This window comes from Etheostoma cragini, chromosome 7, assembly GCF_013103735.1.
Source record: "Etheostoma cragini isolate CJK2018 chromosome 7, CSU_Ecrag_1.0, whole genome shotgun sequence".
NCBI lineage: Eukaryota > Metazoa > Chordata > Actinopteri > Perciformes > Percidae > Etheostoma > Etheostoma cragini.
The window spans coordinates 13,205,328-13,222,678 of NC_048413.1; the positions used below are offsets into that span (position 1 = coordinate 13,205,328).

General features: G+C 38.8%; 1 protein-coding gene across 3 annotated transcripts in view; it reads right to left on the minus strand.

Moving 5' to 3' along the window:
• cacna2d3a (calcium channel, voltage-dependent, alpha 2/delta subunit 3a) overlaps nucleotides 1-17,351 on the minus strand; it is a 135,072-nt gene that overhangs the window by 60,942 nt on the left and 56,779 nt on the right. For all 3 annotated transcript variants that reach the window (XM_034877748.1, XM_034877746.1, XM_034877747.1), the window contains exon 5: nucleotides 1,455-1,617. In XM_034877748.1, the coding sequence (XP_034733639.1) occupies nucleotides 1,455-1,617 (163 nt within the window). The remainder of the gene's footprint in view (nucleotides 1-1,454; nucleotides 1,618-17,351) is intronic.

Sequence of the window (17,351 nt, forward strand, 5' to 3'; positions counted from 1 at the left end):
GATCGTATTACATCTTCTCACCCACACCTGTAGAAACAAACGCAAACCAATGCAGCCTATGCTTTTTTTTACATAAAAGCAGTGCTGCTATACTAAACCTGCTAAAAATGTCTTCTTGAGCAAGTAGTAGAGAAACATTAAAAGTCATTTTAATTGGAAAGTCCTTCAACTTCAGACCATCAATCCGGGTGACGTAGAAGCGACAGCGGCAACAGGTTTGCTCATAGACAGTATAAGAAGACGTTTGCTGGACTTCGGTGGCGTTCGGTGGCCGCCGCAATGTTGAATGTTAACCAGAGGCTGCTTGGTTGCTTCTCTATCGTCATCGTGTAAAACTCGCCAATAGCGCACCAGGTAGATAAGCCAGTTTGTGATTGGTTGCAGCAAAATTGTGAACTTAAGCAGGAGAATTAAATGTGCAGGTTTCCAGACCAAACTGCAGGGCGAAATCAAATCGCCGGCAGAGTGGGCGGGGTTTACCCAGTCTAGCATACTGCATGAATGTTTTTGCAAATTCATTCAAAAGGAGAAAGATTTAACAATATTTCGCAAATTTTTGAAGAAATATTAGCAAACTGTTTCCTTCCCTCCGAGTCACTTAGTCTCCTTTTGCAGAATTGTGAGACTTTACCGACCAATGAGCTCCCTGCAGTCCTTGCCAATACATCAACGATCAACGTCATCACTACCAGTGAGAAAAACCTGCAGATTTAAAACTCTAAAGCTCTCTTGCTCTGTGTGTATGTTTTTGTGTGTGTGTGTGTGTGTGTGTGTGTGTGTGTGTGTGTGTGTAATTTTACTTATTTGCCCGTGAATCAAATCAAAATTACTCTTCCTCTCCCTGTATTGGCCTGCCAGCCTCACTCTCCTAGCCCTTTCATTCAATTCCTTTTCCATTTCAGTCCCTCTTCTCCTGTCACTCTCACTTGCTTTTTCTTCACCTAGCTGTAATTAATCTGTTGCTCAAACCTTCCATCAGACTGACTTAACCTACTTTCTTTCTCATTTACTTTCTCCCCCTGTTCCTCTCTCTCTCTCTCTCTCCATATAATTTATTTGCCTCGGATAGATGGGTTAAGCCGACATGGCATTCACTCTGTCCACTGAGTATGGTACAAGGCCATGACTTCATTGGTTGGACTTGAGTGGATTGTAAATGAGCGGAATGTCTGATTATTTAACATTTATGAGTGTGGTAGGGGTAATCCAAAGAGTTTAATTAATGAACCAAAATCCTCCACCGCACACAGGCGTACATCCACGTGCACCAGCACACATGCTAACTGTTGTACTGATTGCTGCCGCTTCAATTATCGAAATAATTGATCAATTCAGCAAAAAAAGTCTGCCCTTGATAGGCTTAGACGTATTGTATTTTATAATGATTGCGTTGAACTTATCTGCACAATTGTTTTTTTAAGACCATTGTAATACATTGCAGGAGGTAAACATACCTTTGTTGTACATGTTGGTGGGCACCTGGACCACGCTGAGACTGAGGTTGACTGACAGGTTGTTGAAGTGGTCATTGGGTTGTAGGAGGAATTCTCCTCCCAGCTCTACGCTGTTCCCCACATCATCCACCTCATTGATCAACACTGCATTGAAGTATTCATACTGGAGAGATGAAAAAATAGATATAGACATTATACAAACAATTAAACACACTTGAATACTGGAGTATCTGTCAGAATCATGTTAGTCATCATATTGCTGAATCGTGTTATCACTGTATAGAATGGATGGGTCACTGAAGTGCTGAGACAGAGAGTAGTTTGTGTACTGAGGTAACCTGAAGCCCTGGATCATCCCAGACATGCACGATGTTACAGCGGAAAGCTGCTGAGTTAACAAATCTCTCCTGAGCTCGCATACTCCCTTCCTAGCCAGATGTGGCATGTGGTGCTCGGCCTGCACTTTATTTTAGTACTGCGCATACTGGGGAGACTATTAATAAATCATAGAGAAAGACCAATATAGAGCACATGGCTCCCTGCATCCCAAAGGTTCTGAAGTCTGAGGTACCAAACAGAGAGCTATAGCCAAGGCAGAAGGCCAAAGACAACAAAGAGATAAAGATTCTCAAGCAATTACATTTTTTTAGAATACATTTTAGAATAAAACCTCCAAAGCATACATATTTGTGAATGTTTCCATGTCAATGATCTAAACATACACGAACAGAGGGAGTAGAACTAATGGTTAATGTAAATTCAAACTGAACTGGCAAACTCGGTAGCATCTTCATTTGTGTAATGATTTTTTGCAATTTAGTCTTGAAAAAACTGAAAAGCTCTCCTTGTGGTTACAGGCCATCACTGCAGGAGCACAGATGCAATGTAAAATTGTTAACTGACCTATGGAACAGTGTGTGCCCATGTTCAATATATTTAGAAGTCCTGTTTTCTCATTTGAAACTAATTTCACTTTGATGACATCTGAAATCTGAACAAGGTCTGAATTCACCAAACTGAAATTTGCTTCCAACTGATCATTAATACATAATTTAGGATAGCAAGTGCCATCAGAAGAACAAGCTTTTATATATATAAATATATATGTATATTAATCTATTTTAGTGTTTTTACTGTCAATAGCAATGACAACGACAGCAATTTAATCCATTGAATGCGCAGGTGAACGGTGGTGATTGCATGGCTTAAGGCCACATTGATTTCTCTTGTAATCACCAAGAGAATATGATTTGAAGAGGGCCTCTGAGGAGAACAATTTGCTATTCTGAAGACTACAATACAAAGCCCCAGTACATGTGCTATCATTCAGAGGAGGACAAACACTCCCAGGACCTGATTTTAGAGACACTGACAAGTCCGCAGGTCCAAGTAAAGGGTGATTTAGTGCAGAAACAACAGCACAGAGCACATATTTAAAAGTAACCATACATTATCTACTCATCACCAAACCCTGACACAAGCACTTGAACAAATTGTTTTGTCCTACCACTCACTTTGGTAGACTATTTCCTCTATATGCCCTGAGAATCACTCATCCCACCACATACTTTCTCTTTTCTAGCAGCAGTAACCTTCACTTGGGCTAAATCTTTCCAGCTCCTCCTGAGGAACACCATCATCCCCTCAGCCCTGTGCAAAACAAAGATAAAGTCATGAAATAGGCTGGCGAACACAGGGCCTATCAGTGTAATTAATCAGGCCTGATTAGGCTTATTAGCCTTTTATCAAGGGGAACACTGCCATTTCAAGGTGAGGGAGCACAGTGTTGCATACCATACTACATTGTCTCTCCTTCTTTTAGTTCTGTTTTACCTGTCTCTTTCTAAAGAGAGTTTTTTAAAGAAGAAGAATTGTTTTTGTGGTGAGTGACAAAACAAAATACTAGATTAAAAATGAGTGTATTGAGCAGGCCAGAGACCTTGTAAGATTCATTAGACATACATGGCAAAATACACTGCCAGTCAGTGTAGGACAGGGGTTTCTTAAGGTTTCTCACTACACAACATTAGTATGCAACTTACTTTACGGTCTTGACCCACCAATTTAAAATCTGATCTACATTAACCTTTACAAGGTTTGGGACAACATTCTCTACCACCAGTATGGTACATAATTTTTGTAATGCAACAGGGTAAATACAATCCAAATGAGTAGCCTTTGACAAGGACTTTTTTATTTGAGTTTTGCTGTATTGCCTTTGGAGCTATAACTGCTTCAACCTTGTGATTTTAAGAATAGACAAATCAAATCAACCACTTTAAACCTGAAATGTCAGCTCTGACGGTGCACATTCAAGCAAGTACGTATAAGTAAGAAATTATTTATGGAAGACTTGTGCTTCTCAATATAATAAACAGTCAGGAGAGTAACAAACAAAAAAAGAAAAATAACATAAAAGCAAATACATCAGTCTCCATTATTTTCCTTAATTACACCACACAAATGTAACGAGGAGAGGAGAAGAGAGGAAGTCATTGAAATGGAAACGAGGCAAAGACATGAGAGCAAGAAAAGAAAGAAGAAAGGACGAAGATATGATTATAGGCATAGGACAGATGAGGCAAATCAACAACAAGAAACAATAGAATAAGATAGGACAGAATAGTACTGGACAAAAGGGAGGACATGATAGGATATAAAGAGGCAAGGAAAGGGCCATGCTGCTGCGTAGGTGACTTATCTGGTTACTTTCAAGCAACTATAATAAATATTTGTATACCAACAATGGATCACATGACTACTTAGTATGCTGCTCATAATGACAAACCCACAGATCATCATCGACTCTGTAGTTCTCCTCAGTTACAGAGCATTATAGCATAATGGACTGAGATTCAGACTAATAGTTGCCAGGTGGCCAGAAACACGACTTTGAATTAATGTGTGTTTGTATGTGTGTGCGTGTGTCTGCGCGTGTGCGTGTAAAAAAAAACACGTGACAAATTGGCATTTTCCCACATGATTGTTGAGATTACTCCAAAATACCATAACACACTTTGGAACCTCAAAACAGCCAATCAATGCTTTTTATAATATGTAAAACGAGATGCCTAATGTATTCTGCCACCTAAAGTCATTCACTACTTCAAGCTGAAGGGACAAATACAATACAAGTTTAGTAATATTCTTCTTAAAACATAAATTTTAACAAAGGAGCAATGTTTTTTTTTGTTTTTAATCAAGTGTTAACAAACGTGTCGGGCAGAATACATCTGCAATCCAGAGGGCCTGAGGTGGGTATCACTTTATCATTTGCTCCCAAGAGTCTCCACATTCTTTAGTGGAAAAAATAGCTTTTTTTTTTTTTAGAAAGGTTAACTTCTCCAGGACAATTTATCTAGGTGTGTGTGTGTGTGTGTGTGTGTGTGTGTGTGTGTGTGTGTGTGTGTGTGTGTGTGTGTGTAAATTCTAATTATTCTTTTTTTAATCAAGAATAACTAAATAAACAAAAACAAAATATATAGTGTGTGTGTTTGTGTTAGAATGGGTATACTTCTTCCCAGTCCTTTTCAGACATGTCAAAAAAAGATTGTTATTATGTATCTATGCTATGCCATCATACTATTATTTTCTATATGACGTGATTTAATAAAAATATCAATCAATCAATCAATTCAATGTGTAAACAGACAACTGTTTGCTAACAAGTTTGCATATCAACTCTAAATAATCTGTTTTAATGGGCCTAATAGCTTGTGCAACTTTTGCAATGTTCTCTTCAGATGTCGTGGAAGTTTCTGTACTACAAGAGAGGAATTGTTGGAAGTGAGACTTTGTTGAAACAAAATAAGGACAGGCTGCAAAATGAATCAAGGTTTGGTCTTCGGTGAAGTTTTAAATGTTCCCTGCAGAGAGCAACCAAGTGTCAAGAACGTACACATCAGCTACAGAGTGACAAATGTCTTGCAACCTTAAAACAGTAGTCTTCTGCCTTGTATCCCGTCCCCTTAGAGAAAAGAATACCTTGTTGGGAAAACAATCTAATCTTAGTTTAACAATAAATCTTTCCAGGCAGACAAGTTGGAGCTGCTACGTCTTTCTGAATCTGCCCTTTATATGTCAATGTTCTCTACTGGTCATTCTGTCTTAGCTGGAAAAGAACAACTTGTGTCTTTAGATAGGCAGTGATGACCTGCTATGATAACCATAACTCTGGACAACGGTTTTGATTAAGATTTTGTGGCATTTGTCCTTGGAGGAAAAATGCCAAGACTACCAGTCGTCTTCTCCCTCAGGGAGGACACACAGGGAAGGGATTTTCAATGTCACACAACCTGAAAAGCATTAATTAATAAGCAATAATTATATGAATAACCAACACATGCATATTATGGGAGGAACATATGAAGTGATGCTTAAACGCAATTTTCCCATTACACAGGTCAAACTGATTGTTTGAAACAAACACCTTGCAACTGTTATAAAAAAAACTGTTGTCACTGGCATGAGAGAGAGTCTTGTGAAATATAATGTGATGAGGTTGCAGGAATGACGACCTTCGAGTGGTGGGACACTTTGGCAGAGAGAATGGCTTATGTTTCCTGTTCACCCATCTCTTGCTTCCTCTGCACCTGACCCCTCTGCATCTGGCAACTATATCTTTGATCCCTGCCAAAGAAGACCACAGTGTCCAGCCAGATCCAGCTTTTATTACTGTCACCTGATTATCACCTTCACCCCCTTCCAGGTCTCAGTGTGTTGTTCTCCAGTCTAAAGAAATTCATATAAAATACACACATTGTGAATACAGTGCATATTCCACACAACTAGTACATCTTTATTTATACACAACTTTATTTAAATAAGTGCCCTTTAGTACTTCTTACTTTTGCAGTTGATCAATTAGATTTAATATTTTATCCATTCTCCATTTCTTTGGCTAATTTTGACCCTTTAATTTTTTTCAAATCATTCAAGAGAAAGAGTCATGAGTCAGATGTAGTCAGACTTCCTTTTGGGCAAACAAAATTACGTTCAGTGCAAAAAGACCGATGACATAATTAATTTGAGCTCAATCTAACATCGTCAGTGAAAATTAGGATACTTAAAATTGGGAGCTTAGTGTACACAAGAAGTACGCACACAGATAACGACACACACACACACATGCACACACACTCACGTGTGAGACACAGAAGCAGAGTCAACTGTACCTGCAGCAGACAAGACCCCACAGCTTCTTCATCCTGTTCTCTTTCTGACATTGTCTTGTTAGCACAATTTCTATCATTCCCTGTCTATCACTTCCTCTATCTTTCCCTTCCAATCTGATTTATTCCTTTCCTTTTTGAGCTCAGCCTGATTCATTCTAACCATTGTGCACTGGCTGTATGCAGTCCTCTTCAAGCTCCACACCACCCTCCATCACTTCCATGCATTCAACTCCAAGGTGCTCTCTCATGCATGCAGCTCTCATTGGCAATAGCTACACTCAGTTCTATCTGTGAGACCACTGTTGCCAGGTTGTCACTGTATAGTCAATGCTTTCTATCTGTTTGTCTCTTCCATTTCACTGGCTGTGCTTCATTTTTTCTCTCTTTCTGTACAAAATATGGAATAAGAAAATTAGATGCATTTCATTCCAGAAAACAAAGCAATTTACAACAAATGTGGCTCTTTTTGGTGTGAAAAAAAGACATGCGTACATATTAAATACATTTGGCAGAAACACACGCACACGCACACACACGCACACGCACACACACACACACACACACACACACACACACACACACACACACACACACACACACACACAGCAACGACAGTGGCTATCTCAAGATCCAAGACAGAAAACAACAGTTACTAATGACTTATTTCAGAGAAACAATTTAAGCTATGCAGATGTTCTGGCTTTATACCCTAGGGAAAGAGTGAGAGAAAATGCAAAGACAAGTTGAAATGCCACCAGAAACATTAGCTGTCAAAAGCATGGAGAATAAAAAGTCAAAAAAACAATTGTTACAGTTTCTATGATTGCTATGACAATTTTTTCAACACTTTTAACAATATTCCTAAACTCTTAATGCACCAACACAGCTACAACACACAACTGACAACGGTTAACTTTATGCACAAAATCACAAACTCCAACACTAATTTTCAAAATACAATAATACACTAGCACAGTACACTATGTCTACCTAAACACTGCAAATAAGTCTCAAAATCAAATTATTCCAAAACACTAACACATGTTCTCTCTCAACAGGAAGATTTAGTCGTAGCCTAATGTCAGGTGGAATTATAGAAACTGCATTATTTAACATGTGTCTGGCCTGCCCTTATACAATATATAATAGTATATTGTATTGATCATAGATTGTGTTTTACACTGCAGTTTCTCACTGAAGAAGCCTCTCTACATTTTTGTTTTGTTGGGTTTAGTAAATGCATGCATTTTGTTTCTTTTGCAGCAGAAATGGAATACAAAAATGAATAAGTCATCTCAGAGTAGCTTTATAGAATGTGTCACTGCCCGATGTGAGTCGAGGGCAAATTTAAGGCACGCATTTGTTACTTTGCAACCAGTGAAAACGTGACATGCACATGCGTCACTTTGCGACAGGTAGCCTACAAGATGCTAGCAAGAGACTTCTGTAATGTCAACACAGTAAAAATGGACCTACATAACAAAATCTGTCCACTGCTGGCTACAAGTTAGCAATCCATCAATCATAGATAGCTAAAATGTTTTTGAAATGATTTCCATTGTCTGTTGTTTGTAATGAGAACTGTGTATTATTTCATGGATTTCACAAATTTGAGTATGACACGTTATCTGTTCTGACAGTGTGAAAGGATTTGCAAATTTGTCAGTAAAAATCCATTGTTTTGGTCTTTGTTCAGCTTGTTCGTAAAAAGATGTTCAAGCATTTTAAATTGTGTGTAATCTGTAGGCATGTTGTGTCAAAGCAACAATAAATGTATTAATTGTATAGCCCACCCAGACAGATGTGCTAACTGTGTTAAGAGTTTAGGAAAGTTGTTAAAAGTATTTAAAAAAAAATCATAGCAATGGTAAAAAAAACTGTAATGAGTCTGCTAATAGACTAGAATGTGGGCTTTAATTTTGATTAAAATTGCACCCATCAGCTTTTGAGTTTCAACAGTGTAGGAGTGAGTGTGGGTGTGAGAATGGAGGCAGGGGCAAATCTTGGTGTGTGTGTGTGTCTGTGTGTGTCTGTGTGTGTGTGTGTGTGTGTGTGTGTGTGTGTGTGTGTGTGTGTATGTATGTATTTGTGTGTGTGTGTGTCTGTGTGTGTGCTCCCCAGCATCAGTTGAGGCTGTGTGTGTACGGTCTGTGTGTAAATGTGTGTGTCCAGTCCACGTGTGGGTGTATGTGTTGAGTAAGTCAATTATGCCATTCCAGCATTAAAGTGAAGGAGTGCTCAGTGCCACTAATGCAGTCCCTGATCATGGTGTTAACAACCTGATCTTTAACGTTGCAGTGCATTACACCGAGGGATTGTACATGTACCATCAGCACCCACTCACTCAGGGTGGTACAGAGAGAGAGGGAGAGGATGAGGATGGGTTACTGGGGGTAAACAGTGGAGTGTATTTCAGTTACCTGCTTCAAAGCATAAGACCAAAGAATGGGTAGATTTAAGACTTTTTATGTACAATTTTAACATCATAATATCATTGTTGCTAATTTATTATATCATTAGCATATAGTACTTTCTCTGTTTTCTTTGGTTTCTGCCCTGTTAGTTCATTACTTTCATGTGTGTTCTTTTGAAATTTATTTTGTTTTTGTAATTTTTACACAAAAACAAAGCACTTCTTGAGAGCAATAAAAAGGAAGTACAATAATACATATTAATCTGCAAAGTATTTTTTATGGAAGACTTAAAAACTCATAATTCAAATATGATGCTTCTTAGCGTTCATACGTATTGCTTCATCAGGTCTAAATGGCCAAACCAGAAACAAGCGGTTCAGCACTTCAGGTCTGGTATCAACTGGGCCTATGAAAGTTCAATTACCTAATCTAAGCATCTCCTGTTTTAAGTACAGGATAATTAGTTGTTTAGTTTTTCAAGGAAAAATACCACACATTTAACAGTCTTGCTTTGCCAACCCTTCCTCCCGAGCGCTGCAGAGGAGGGTCTGGCTAGTCCACACAGCATTACGAGATGGGAGAAACCTGCTGAGGTTGATTGGCATTTCTTTAAACCAATGTCAATCATCATGGGCAACGCTTAGAACCGCACAAAGAAACAGCGCCGCTGCAAAATAGCCTCGGGGAGGAAATTGTTTGGGTGAAACGTGTGCGTTCAAAAGTTGTTTTAGTCGTACAACAGAAAACTTAGATTTAACACATAGTCTAGCTAGCAGTCTGGATTTATCTGGCAGAAATTTGAAGAGAAGTTAACCATAGTCCTCATAAGACTACCAGCGTTTTGAATTCCAACACAAAGAAAGCGAAAGGTAATGGACATCAAACCGAAAAGAGTGAAATTCAGAGAAATTTTCGGCACTTACGTTGCAATCACAAAAGTGGAACATCGTAGAAATAACTAACCATTTGCTATATATGTGAGGATTTGCTGCCTTTCTGTGGCATAGAGTTTTGGAAAATAAAAAAGCGCCATTCAGAATTGTGTTGCAGCTTTCTTTCTTCATCATGCCTTCAGCAGTAGGATGTGTTAAGAGGAAGTATGGCAGCTTGATGAGAAGTACGGGTGCGGCAAAGGGTCAAAATAGTAGCCAAGCCCCAAGAGGCCACACATTCTAGGGATTTTAGAACAGCCAAAGGGCGTTGTTAGGCATGACGCAAAGCCAAGTGTAAAATAAATTAATAAATGGTGGCATGTGATTTTTTTATTTATTTACGCCTTATGCTCGGCCCTTAATCGCATCGCTATTAACACGTTAATGCTGACAGCCCTAAACGAAAATTTTTTTTTACAAACTGGTCAGAATTTGTGAGTGCTGAGAGAGGCCTGTGCAGTAAGGCATCACACTGAGGCACAAACTTCAAGTAACCATATTATCCATGTGCATACAAACGTGAAAACAAAACATCCATACTGTTTTGATTGAGATACAGGTTTCTGAATGTCCTCTGAGCTATTCAAAATGTCCACGGCTTTCTACGTAACTGGCTGAGACGAGGTGGCTAACCGCTAACACGTTATTATTGTTAAAATACTGCTACAACACACACTAGTTCACCATAATGTACAAAAGAACTGTTCTGCAAGTATTCCACAAGTGCGCCCTAGTTTCGAAAAAGTCTTCCAGCTAATCCTGCCTTGCACTGACCAAAGATGGAAAAACAGTAGCTAGCTGATGTGAGGAACAGAAATATGGTGTTTTTTAAAAATGGAACCATGTAAATACAATTATGAACCTGAAAATGAGCCTAATATGGGTGATTTGATGTTGACTTTAAATATTGATTTTTCCTGCAATCATTAAGTTGAATGGCTATAGTTGAGTTCAAGCTGTTGCACAATGTTACAGGGCAATAATATTAAAGTAAGCTGCTGGAGGGTAACTAACCATTTGCTTCTTTTTAATTATTTGTTACAAACAATTACAGCCTTAGTTATAATGGAGAAATATTTGGTTTTCAGTCACAAAGTGTGAAAAAGACAAACACTTAAATTGAGACCCAGATGCACATGCTCATATACAAATAAAAAAAATCCTGTTGATTTTGATAAATACTCTTGCTGCACAGTGTGTCAACAACCCTTGAAGGGAAGAGAGAGAGAGGAGACTTCATGTGGGGTTGACCATGGCGCTCCACCCTCTGGTTTTCACTTTTAACTTTCATCTCCACTTCAACTCTCCTCTTTTATTCAACCACCTCCCTACTCTCTCTCTCTTCACGGTGGGGAAAGAGGAAGACACCATTCCAAGAGTGTGGAAATGTGACTGGAAAACAACCAGGGGGTACGGATACAGGTAATCAGTGAGTAAACAAGACTGCAGATTAAGTAAATAACTTGGAGGAAAGGTCAAGTAGGGGTTCCTATGCTGTGCTTAAAATCCTTTTTCATGCATCTTAAACTTTGTGCTCACACACTCTGAGAAAAACATAAAACGGACTAAAATCTATAGCAGCCACATAAGGCTGTAATGCTCGTTACAAACACACACACCTTAAAACAATTCTGCTGCAGAGAATGTGAGTGGGAGAAAGAGATGATGGCAAAATTATCAGTGTTATTAACTGTGATTAACGCATAATTGTACTGTGAAATTGTTGAAATTAACACAAAGTAGACTCTCTCTAGAATCAAACCTCTGAGTTGTAAGAGTCAGCTAAGTCATGTCAGGAGAGACAGAACTTACTAGCTATATATATATATATATATATATATAGCAAGCACAGGTTGCCCTAATTATGAAACTAATTCTTTTTTTCAAAGACACTTTCTAGAGGCTTGACAACATTTGGAAAGCAGTGTGTGTGTGTTGTGGCTTACAAAATACCATATTCACCATCAGTGGCCATTCATCAGTGGCCATGCATGCCACAGGACAGTGAAGATACTCTGGATTCACAGGCACACACACTCAGGTCAAAGGTTTTTTGCCAGTAATAAAAAGAGAAAATTGGCAAAACAACAAGCATGTGGCCACCTCTCTGCACTCTATGGTAATACCCTAGACAGGGGGGTTTGAAAACAAGAGAGAGAGAGAGAGAGAGAAAGGGAAAGATTAAGCATTTCTCTCCTACTGCTCCCTGCAGACTGGGGCTAGATTTTTAGTCAATATCAGGCTTGGCAATTGGCTGTTTGTTTCCAACCTCCAAGGAAGGATTTCATTGGCTGCATGGGGCATCAGAGATGGCTCTCTGCTTTCCTATTTACAGTGCGTGAGCAGTGTGGGTAAAAGAGCAAGTGCGGAAAATCGCAGCAGATTACCGTGCCAATTTCACATGGAAGCAGAAGAGCTCTGGAAAGGATAGATAAGGAAATTCCCATCAAACAGCTGCCAGCAAAATATGTATCCAATAGCAAAGAAACCACACAAACATTTTTTAATAAACCCCCGAAAAGTGATGGAGGAGGTTTCACCCTACAGCTTGGATGTGGTATTTTTAGCACAGCTGGTGATAATTACCCTCTATTCACCATGTTCTGCAGTAAAAGGCACTATTAGAAATGCCACCATCAGAGCGGTACATTTACAAACACAACACACACACACACACACACACACACAGGTGTACACATACAGCGCTCACAAACATGTGCATGCATTTTCATAACTATGGAGGTACATAGCAACAAAATATGCAACACCAGTTTTTGATTGTAACTAAAGAATACTCAACCGTTTCACTTATTGCTCAGACAATTCAAAACACAATTAGCAGTAAAAAAAAAAAAAATCATAGCTGCTGCATAATTTGCCAAGAGGGAACACTATGGAAGCAGAGTGATGGCCAGGCAAAGACAATCTGTTCATATTACTTTGATGGCCGAGCTGGTGAGGCAGGGATACATTTGTGACGGATGTCAGAACAAGATGCGGAACCTCCCACATTTGGACACGGACTTACTCTCCATTTCGTCTGTGACTAGCAAGATCTTTCAATCCATTTTCTGGAAAATTTGATGCAAGTAGATCTGTTATTACTTTATTTTCCAATTGATGTTAAACGTTTACATCAGCATAACCTAAGTGTCGGACCTGAATCAGGTCAAACTCGCTTGAGTGGATCAGCAGGGTGGAGAAAGCAGCAGCATAGGTGGCCAAAATATGTGTGGGAGAATGGTGAAGATGGAGAGGATGAGCGCACACTGGAAGTATAGAGTAATTCTCGTTTTGTAAAAAGGAAAAAAAGGAAGCACATGTTTTTCTTAACATGCTGTGTTGTTAATGATTGATTGATTGATTGATTGATGATTGGTTGAGGGGTAATGCGTAGTGTGACTACAAATATGATAATGACGAAGGTGATGATGACTCGATGATACTGGCAAGTCCTGAAGAATATTTTGTCATTTTATTATTTGGGACCCACTGTTAAAAAAGTATGCATTTGTGTGGTGTGCTGAAATAAGTTAACAGAAACATGTCTTTCTAGGGCCAAAAGGCAATGGGCTCTGGGTTTTGATAGTTTCCATTACTTGTTTTGTCTTGTTTGGCTAGATTGTGGCTTTGCACTCTGTCCTAGACATTGTGAAACTCTAGAATGCACTAAAGGCTCTCATCAGCCATTATCAGTTCTGGAGCTGTGTCATTAAAGCTGACACAAAAGGGACACTCACTTCAATGGGTTCATCTCATCTCCACCAAGTAATTGCTCACATAAAGCACTGCTGTGAGCCCACACAGTCTAACTGCCTCAAGCAGCATTTGAAAACACAAACACAAAGACAAGTGTCCAGTGGTGACACACACATGCAGATGCACACACATATGTCCAGAAACACATGCAAATTACTCAATAAACACAAGTCCCAATCTGTGAAGATAGATAGGGATTCTATGTTTTGTTTAAATCAATAACAACATACACACAAAGTAAGATACATGAAGACGTACAGAGTGCACTCTTATATAAAACCTGTACAGGTAACTAATATATATATATATATATATATATATATATATATATATATATACAGTATATATATATATATATATATATATACACACACACACACACACACACACATATATATACACACACATATATATATATACACACATCATTTTTGCCGTTATTATTATTATTATTATTATTGTTATTATCTATTCATAGCTTATTTTTCCTCGCGGATTGCATCTTCTAACAAGCACCAGTGCACCCTGTAGTGGGCAGCATGAATGTGGAAAATGGTGGGCTGCAAGAAAAAACTAAGAAAGAAAGTCGCCTGGGAGCGCAAGCAGCCTAGGGAAATCCATGGTATATTTTGGCTACAATTTCAACAAAGTACCACGACTGAACAACGACAGCCCTCGCAACCAATAAAACAGGCCCGCCCACAGGGAATTTTCCCAGTGCTCCCGAATGGCCAATACTGGCCTGTTTAAAATTAACAGTATTGGTTTCCTCTCTGCCTGATGCATGTAACATAAGAATGAGACATGTGCTTGCCTGGATGAGTGTATACGTTCCTACCTAACAGGTTGTGTTGAAATATAGTTATCCGGGTGAAAGCATGTGGTTTGCAGTCGTCAGCCTGCCATGTGCTGCTTTTTTTCTGATTTGACCTCCTGACTAAATCGTGTGGTCTGGGTAAAATCAGCATCACACAAACACTACCCCTCACGTGTCATGTGAGTATTGGCCCTATCCATCGGCTAACCATGCCCACTTCTCTGAAAACACTAGACTGATATGATAACAACACATACACAGACACACACAAACACAAACACACACACACACACACATGTAATCTTGTGATAAAATGTAGCAATTTTCTTTCCTGGATTATCTCCTGGTATAACTGTTGCTTCAGATGGTGCTATACATTTTCCAGAATGGTGCTCCAACCCAGAGTGAACACATTGCTATCAGCTGTGGGTGTACATGTACTCTAGTTAATCCAAACACTATTTGCATGCAATAGAAAGAGATTCTTTTTTCCCAAAAAAAAACGTCCTCTTTCTCAAAACACAGCATTGTGTGACGGAGATGCATTATGGTCTAAAGGTGGAAAAAGAAATGTAAGTGCAAAATTGTCTTGATGGAAGCACTTGCTATTTCTTAGGAGCTTAAACTCTATGATACGTGCAGCTGCTTAATATTGTTCTTACATCAAATAGCTACTACTATAGCTGCAGTAAATCTCAATAAATTATCTCAATGTGATGTTGGGTTATCTATAAGCCTGCAGCTAATGCTTATTATTAATCATCAATTAATCTCTTAATTATTTTCTTGATTAATTGGTTGGTAACAATGGATCCCTCACATGAGCAAAACTGAAAACAGAGTATCCATATTTGGGAGATATTTGCTTAAAACATGGTTACAATTCATTGATTATCAAAATACTTTTGCTGTTGATTAATAGTTCTAGTTATCTATGTTTAATAATAATAACTATACACATCTAAACCAAAGAGGCCCACAAAAGACAAGTCTCTTTGAAGCATTGTTAAAATGATAGAGAATAGAATATTCCTTTACAGCACAGAGGGGGAAATTTCACAGCTGGTGGAAGATCAACCAGGTGACCAAAAAAAAATTAAAGAAGAAGAATGGAAAGATTCGGAGCTAGACAGCAGTCAGTGGTAAAATGTAGTAATTGATCCACTTTAATGGCCCTTGACAGCCGAAAACCACAGGGCATTCACTGTAATGCCTTAAAGAGCTGACAGAGTAAACACATACTCACCGCCACAGGCACACATAACACTCATGCCACCAACTTTTTAAGTAGTTTAGCAGCAAATACTCCCAAGCCGGCTTAGCATCATTTCCTCTTAAAAACTCAAGTTTTTCTGCTGTCGCTCCTCCTACTTTAATAAACTCTGTTCTGAGATGTGCGTGATGTGCAGCAAATTCAGGCAAAACACATCTCACACACACACACACACACAGACACACACACACACGCAAAGTTGCACTCTAAAAATTAAAGCTGCTCAAATGGATTTGAGCAACTGAACTACTCCCAGGGAGTAGTTTTAGATTTTGTTGAGTTTTTGAGTAGTAATACGACAGTGATATAAGACCATAAATAATGCATGGTTTATGTTTCACAGCCAAAAGAGTAATTTCTGGCATAAAAACATGAGGATTAATTGCTTCCCCTCTGATAAAATTCCCAAATCCTATTCTCTATCTTTAGCTATTACGATACAGCTGCAGATGCAACCATGATGCCTTAAATTGCTCATATTATGCTCATTTTCAGGTCCATATTTGTATTTAGAAGTTGTACCGTAATAGGTTTATGTGGTTTAATTTTCAAAAAACACCATATATTTGTTTTACTGCACATAGCTGTAGCTAATTTTTTCACCCTGTGTGTTCAGCTCTCTGTTTTAGCTACAGAGTAAGGCATCTCACTTCTTCACCATCTTTGTTGGGAGATGCACATGCGCAGTAAGTACTGCTAGCTAGTCAGTTGCAGAGCATGAGGGCATACCATGCTAGCAGCTAGGCGAGCATTGTAACGTGTGTCACAAAGTGGCGTTTGTCACGGAAGTAAAGGCTGGAATACAATAGAGCCGTTTAGAGCAGTTTGTGAACAGTGTTTTCTGTTGGAGTTGGTAAGTCCCTTTGGGGTGGACTTTGGGATTTTTTACTTTGTAAACCTATAACGTGCACAAGAAAGATATATAACACAATAAAGGAAAGGGGAAAACCCCAAAAACATAATATGAGCACTTTAAATGAGCAATAGATCTCTTCTACTGAGACTGAGAATTTGAACTAGCTACAATACCTCAGGGTTTCCGACTAAATAGTCTATATCCACGACATTCCAATTCCATGATTGGTCCGTTGCCGTCCAAAATTATTTCACTCTTTTCACCCGGAAGTCCGTTACCTTAGGTTTTGTTTGTTTTAGAATTTTAAACTATGATTGATTTATAAGGGATTATGGTTAACTGCTCCTCAGATCTCTGCAGGGTAAATCGAGACAACTATCTAGACTATCTGTCCAATCTGAGTTTTCTGTTGCACGATTAAAACACCTTCTGAACATACACGTTTCCCCCAAACAAGCTCCTTCTTCAGGCTAATTTTGCTACATGGGGTGGAATAGAGACCTGACAGACAAAGTTGAGTGGGCTAAGTTCATATTTACACAATTATATATATAGATATATATATATATACACACTCACCGGCCACTTTATTAGGGTACACCTGTCCAACTGCTCGTTAACACTTAATTTCTAAGCAGACAATCACATGGCGGCAACTCAGTGCATTTAGGC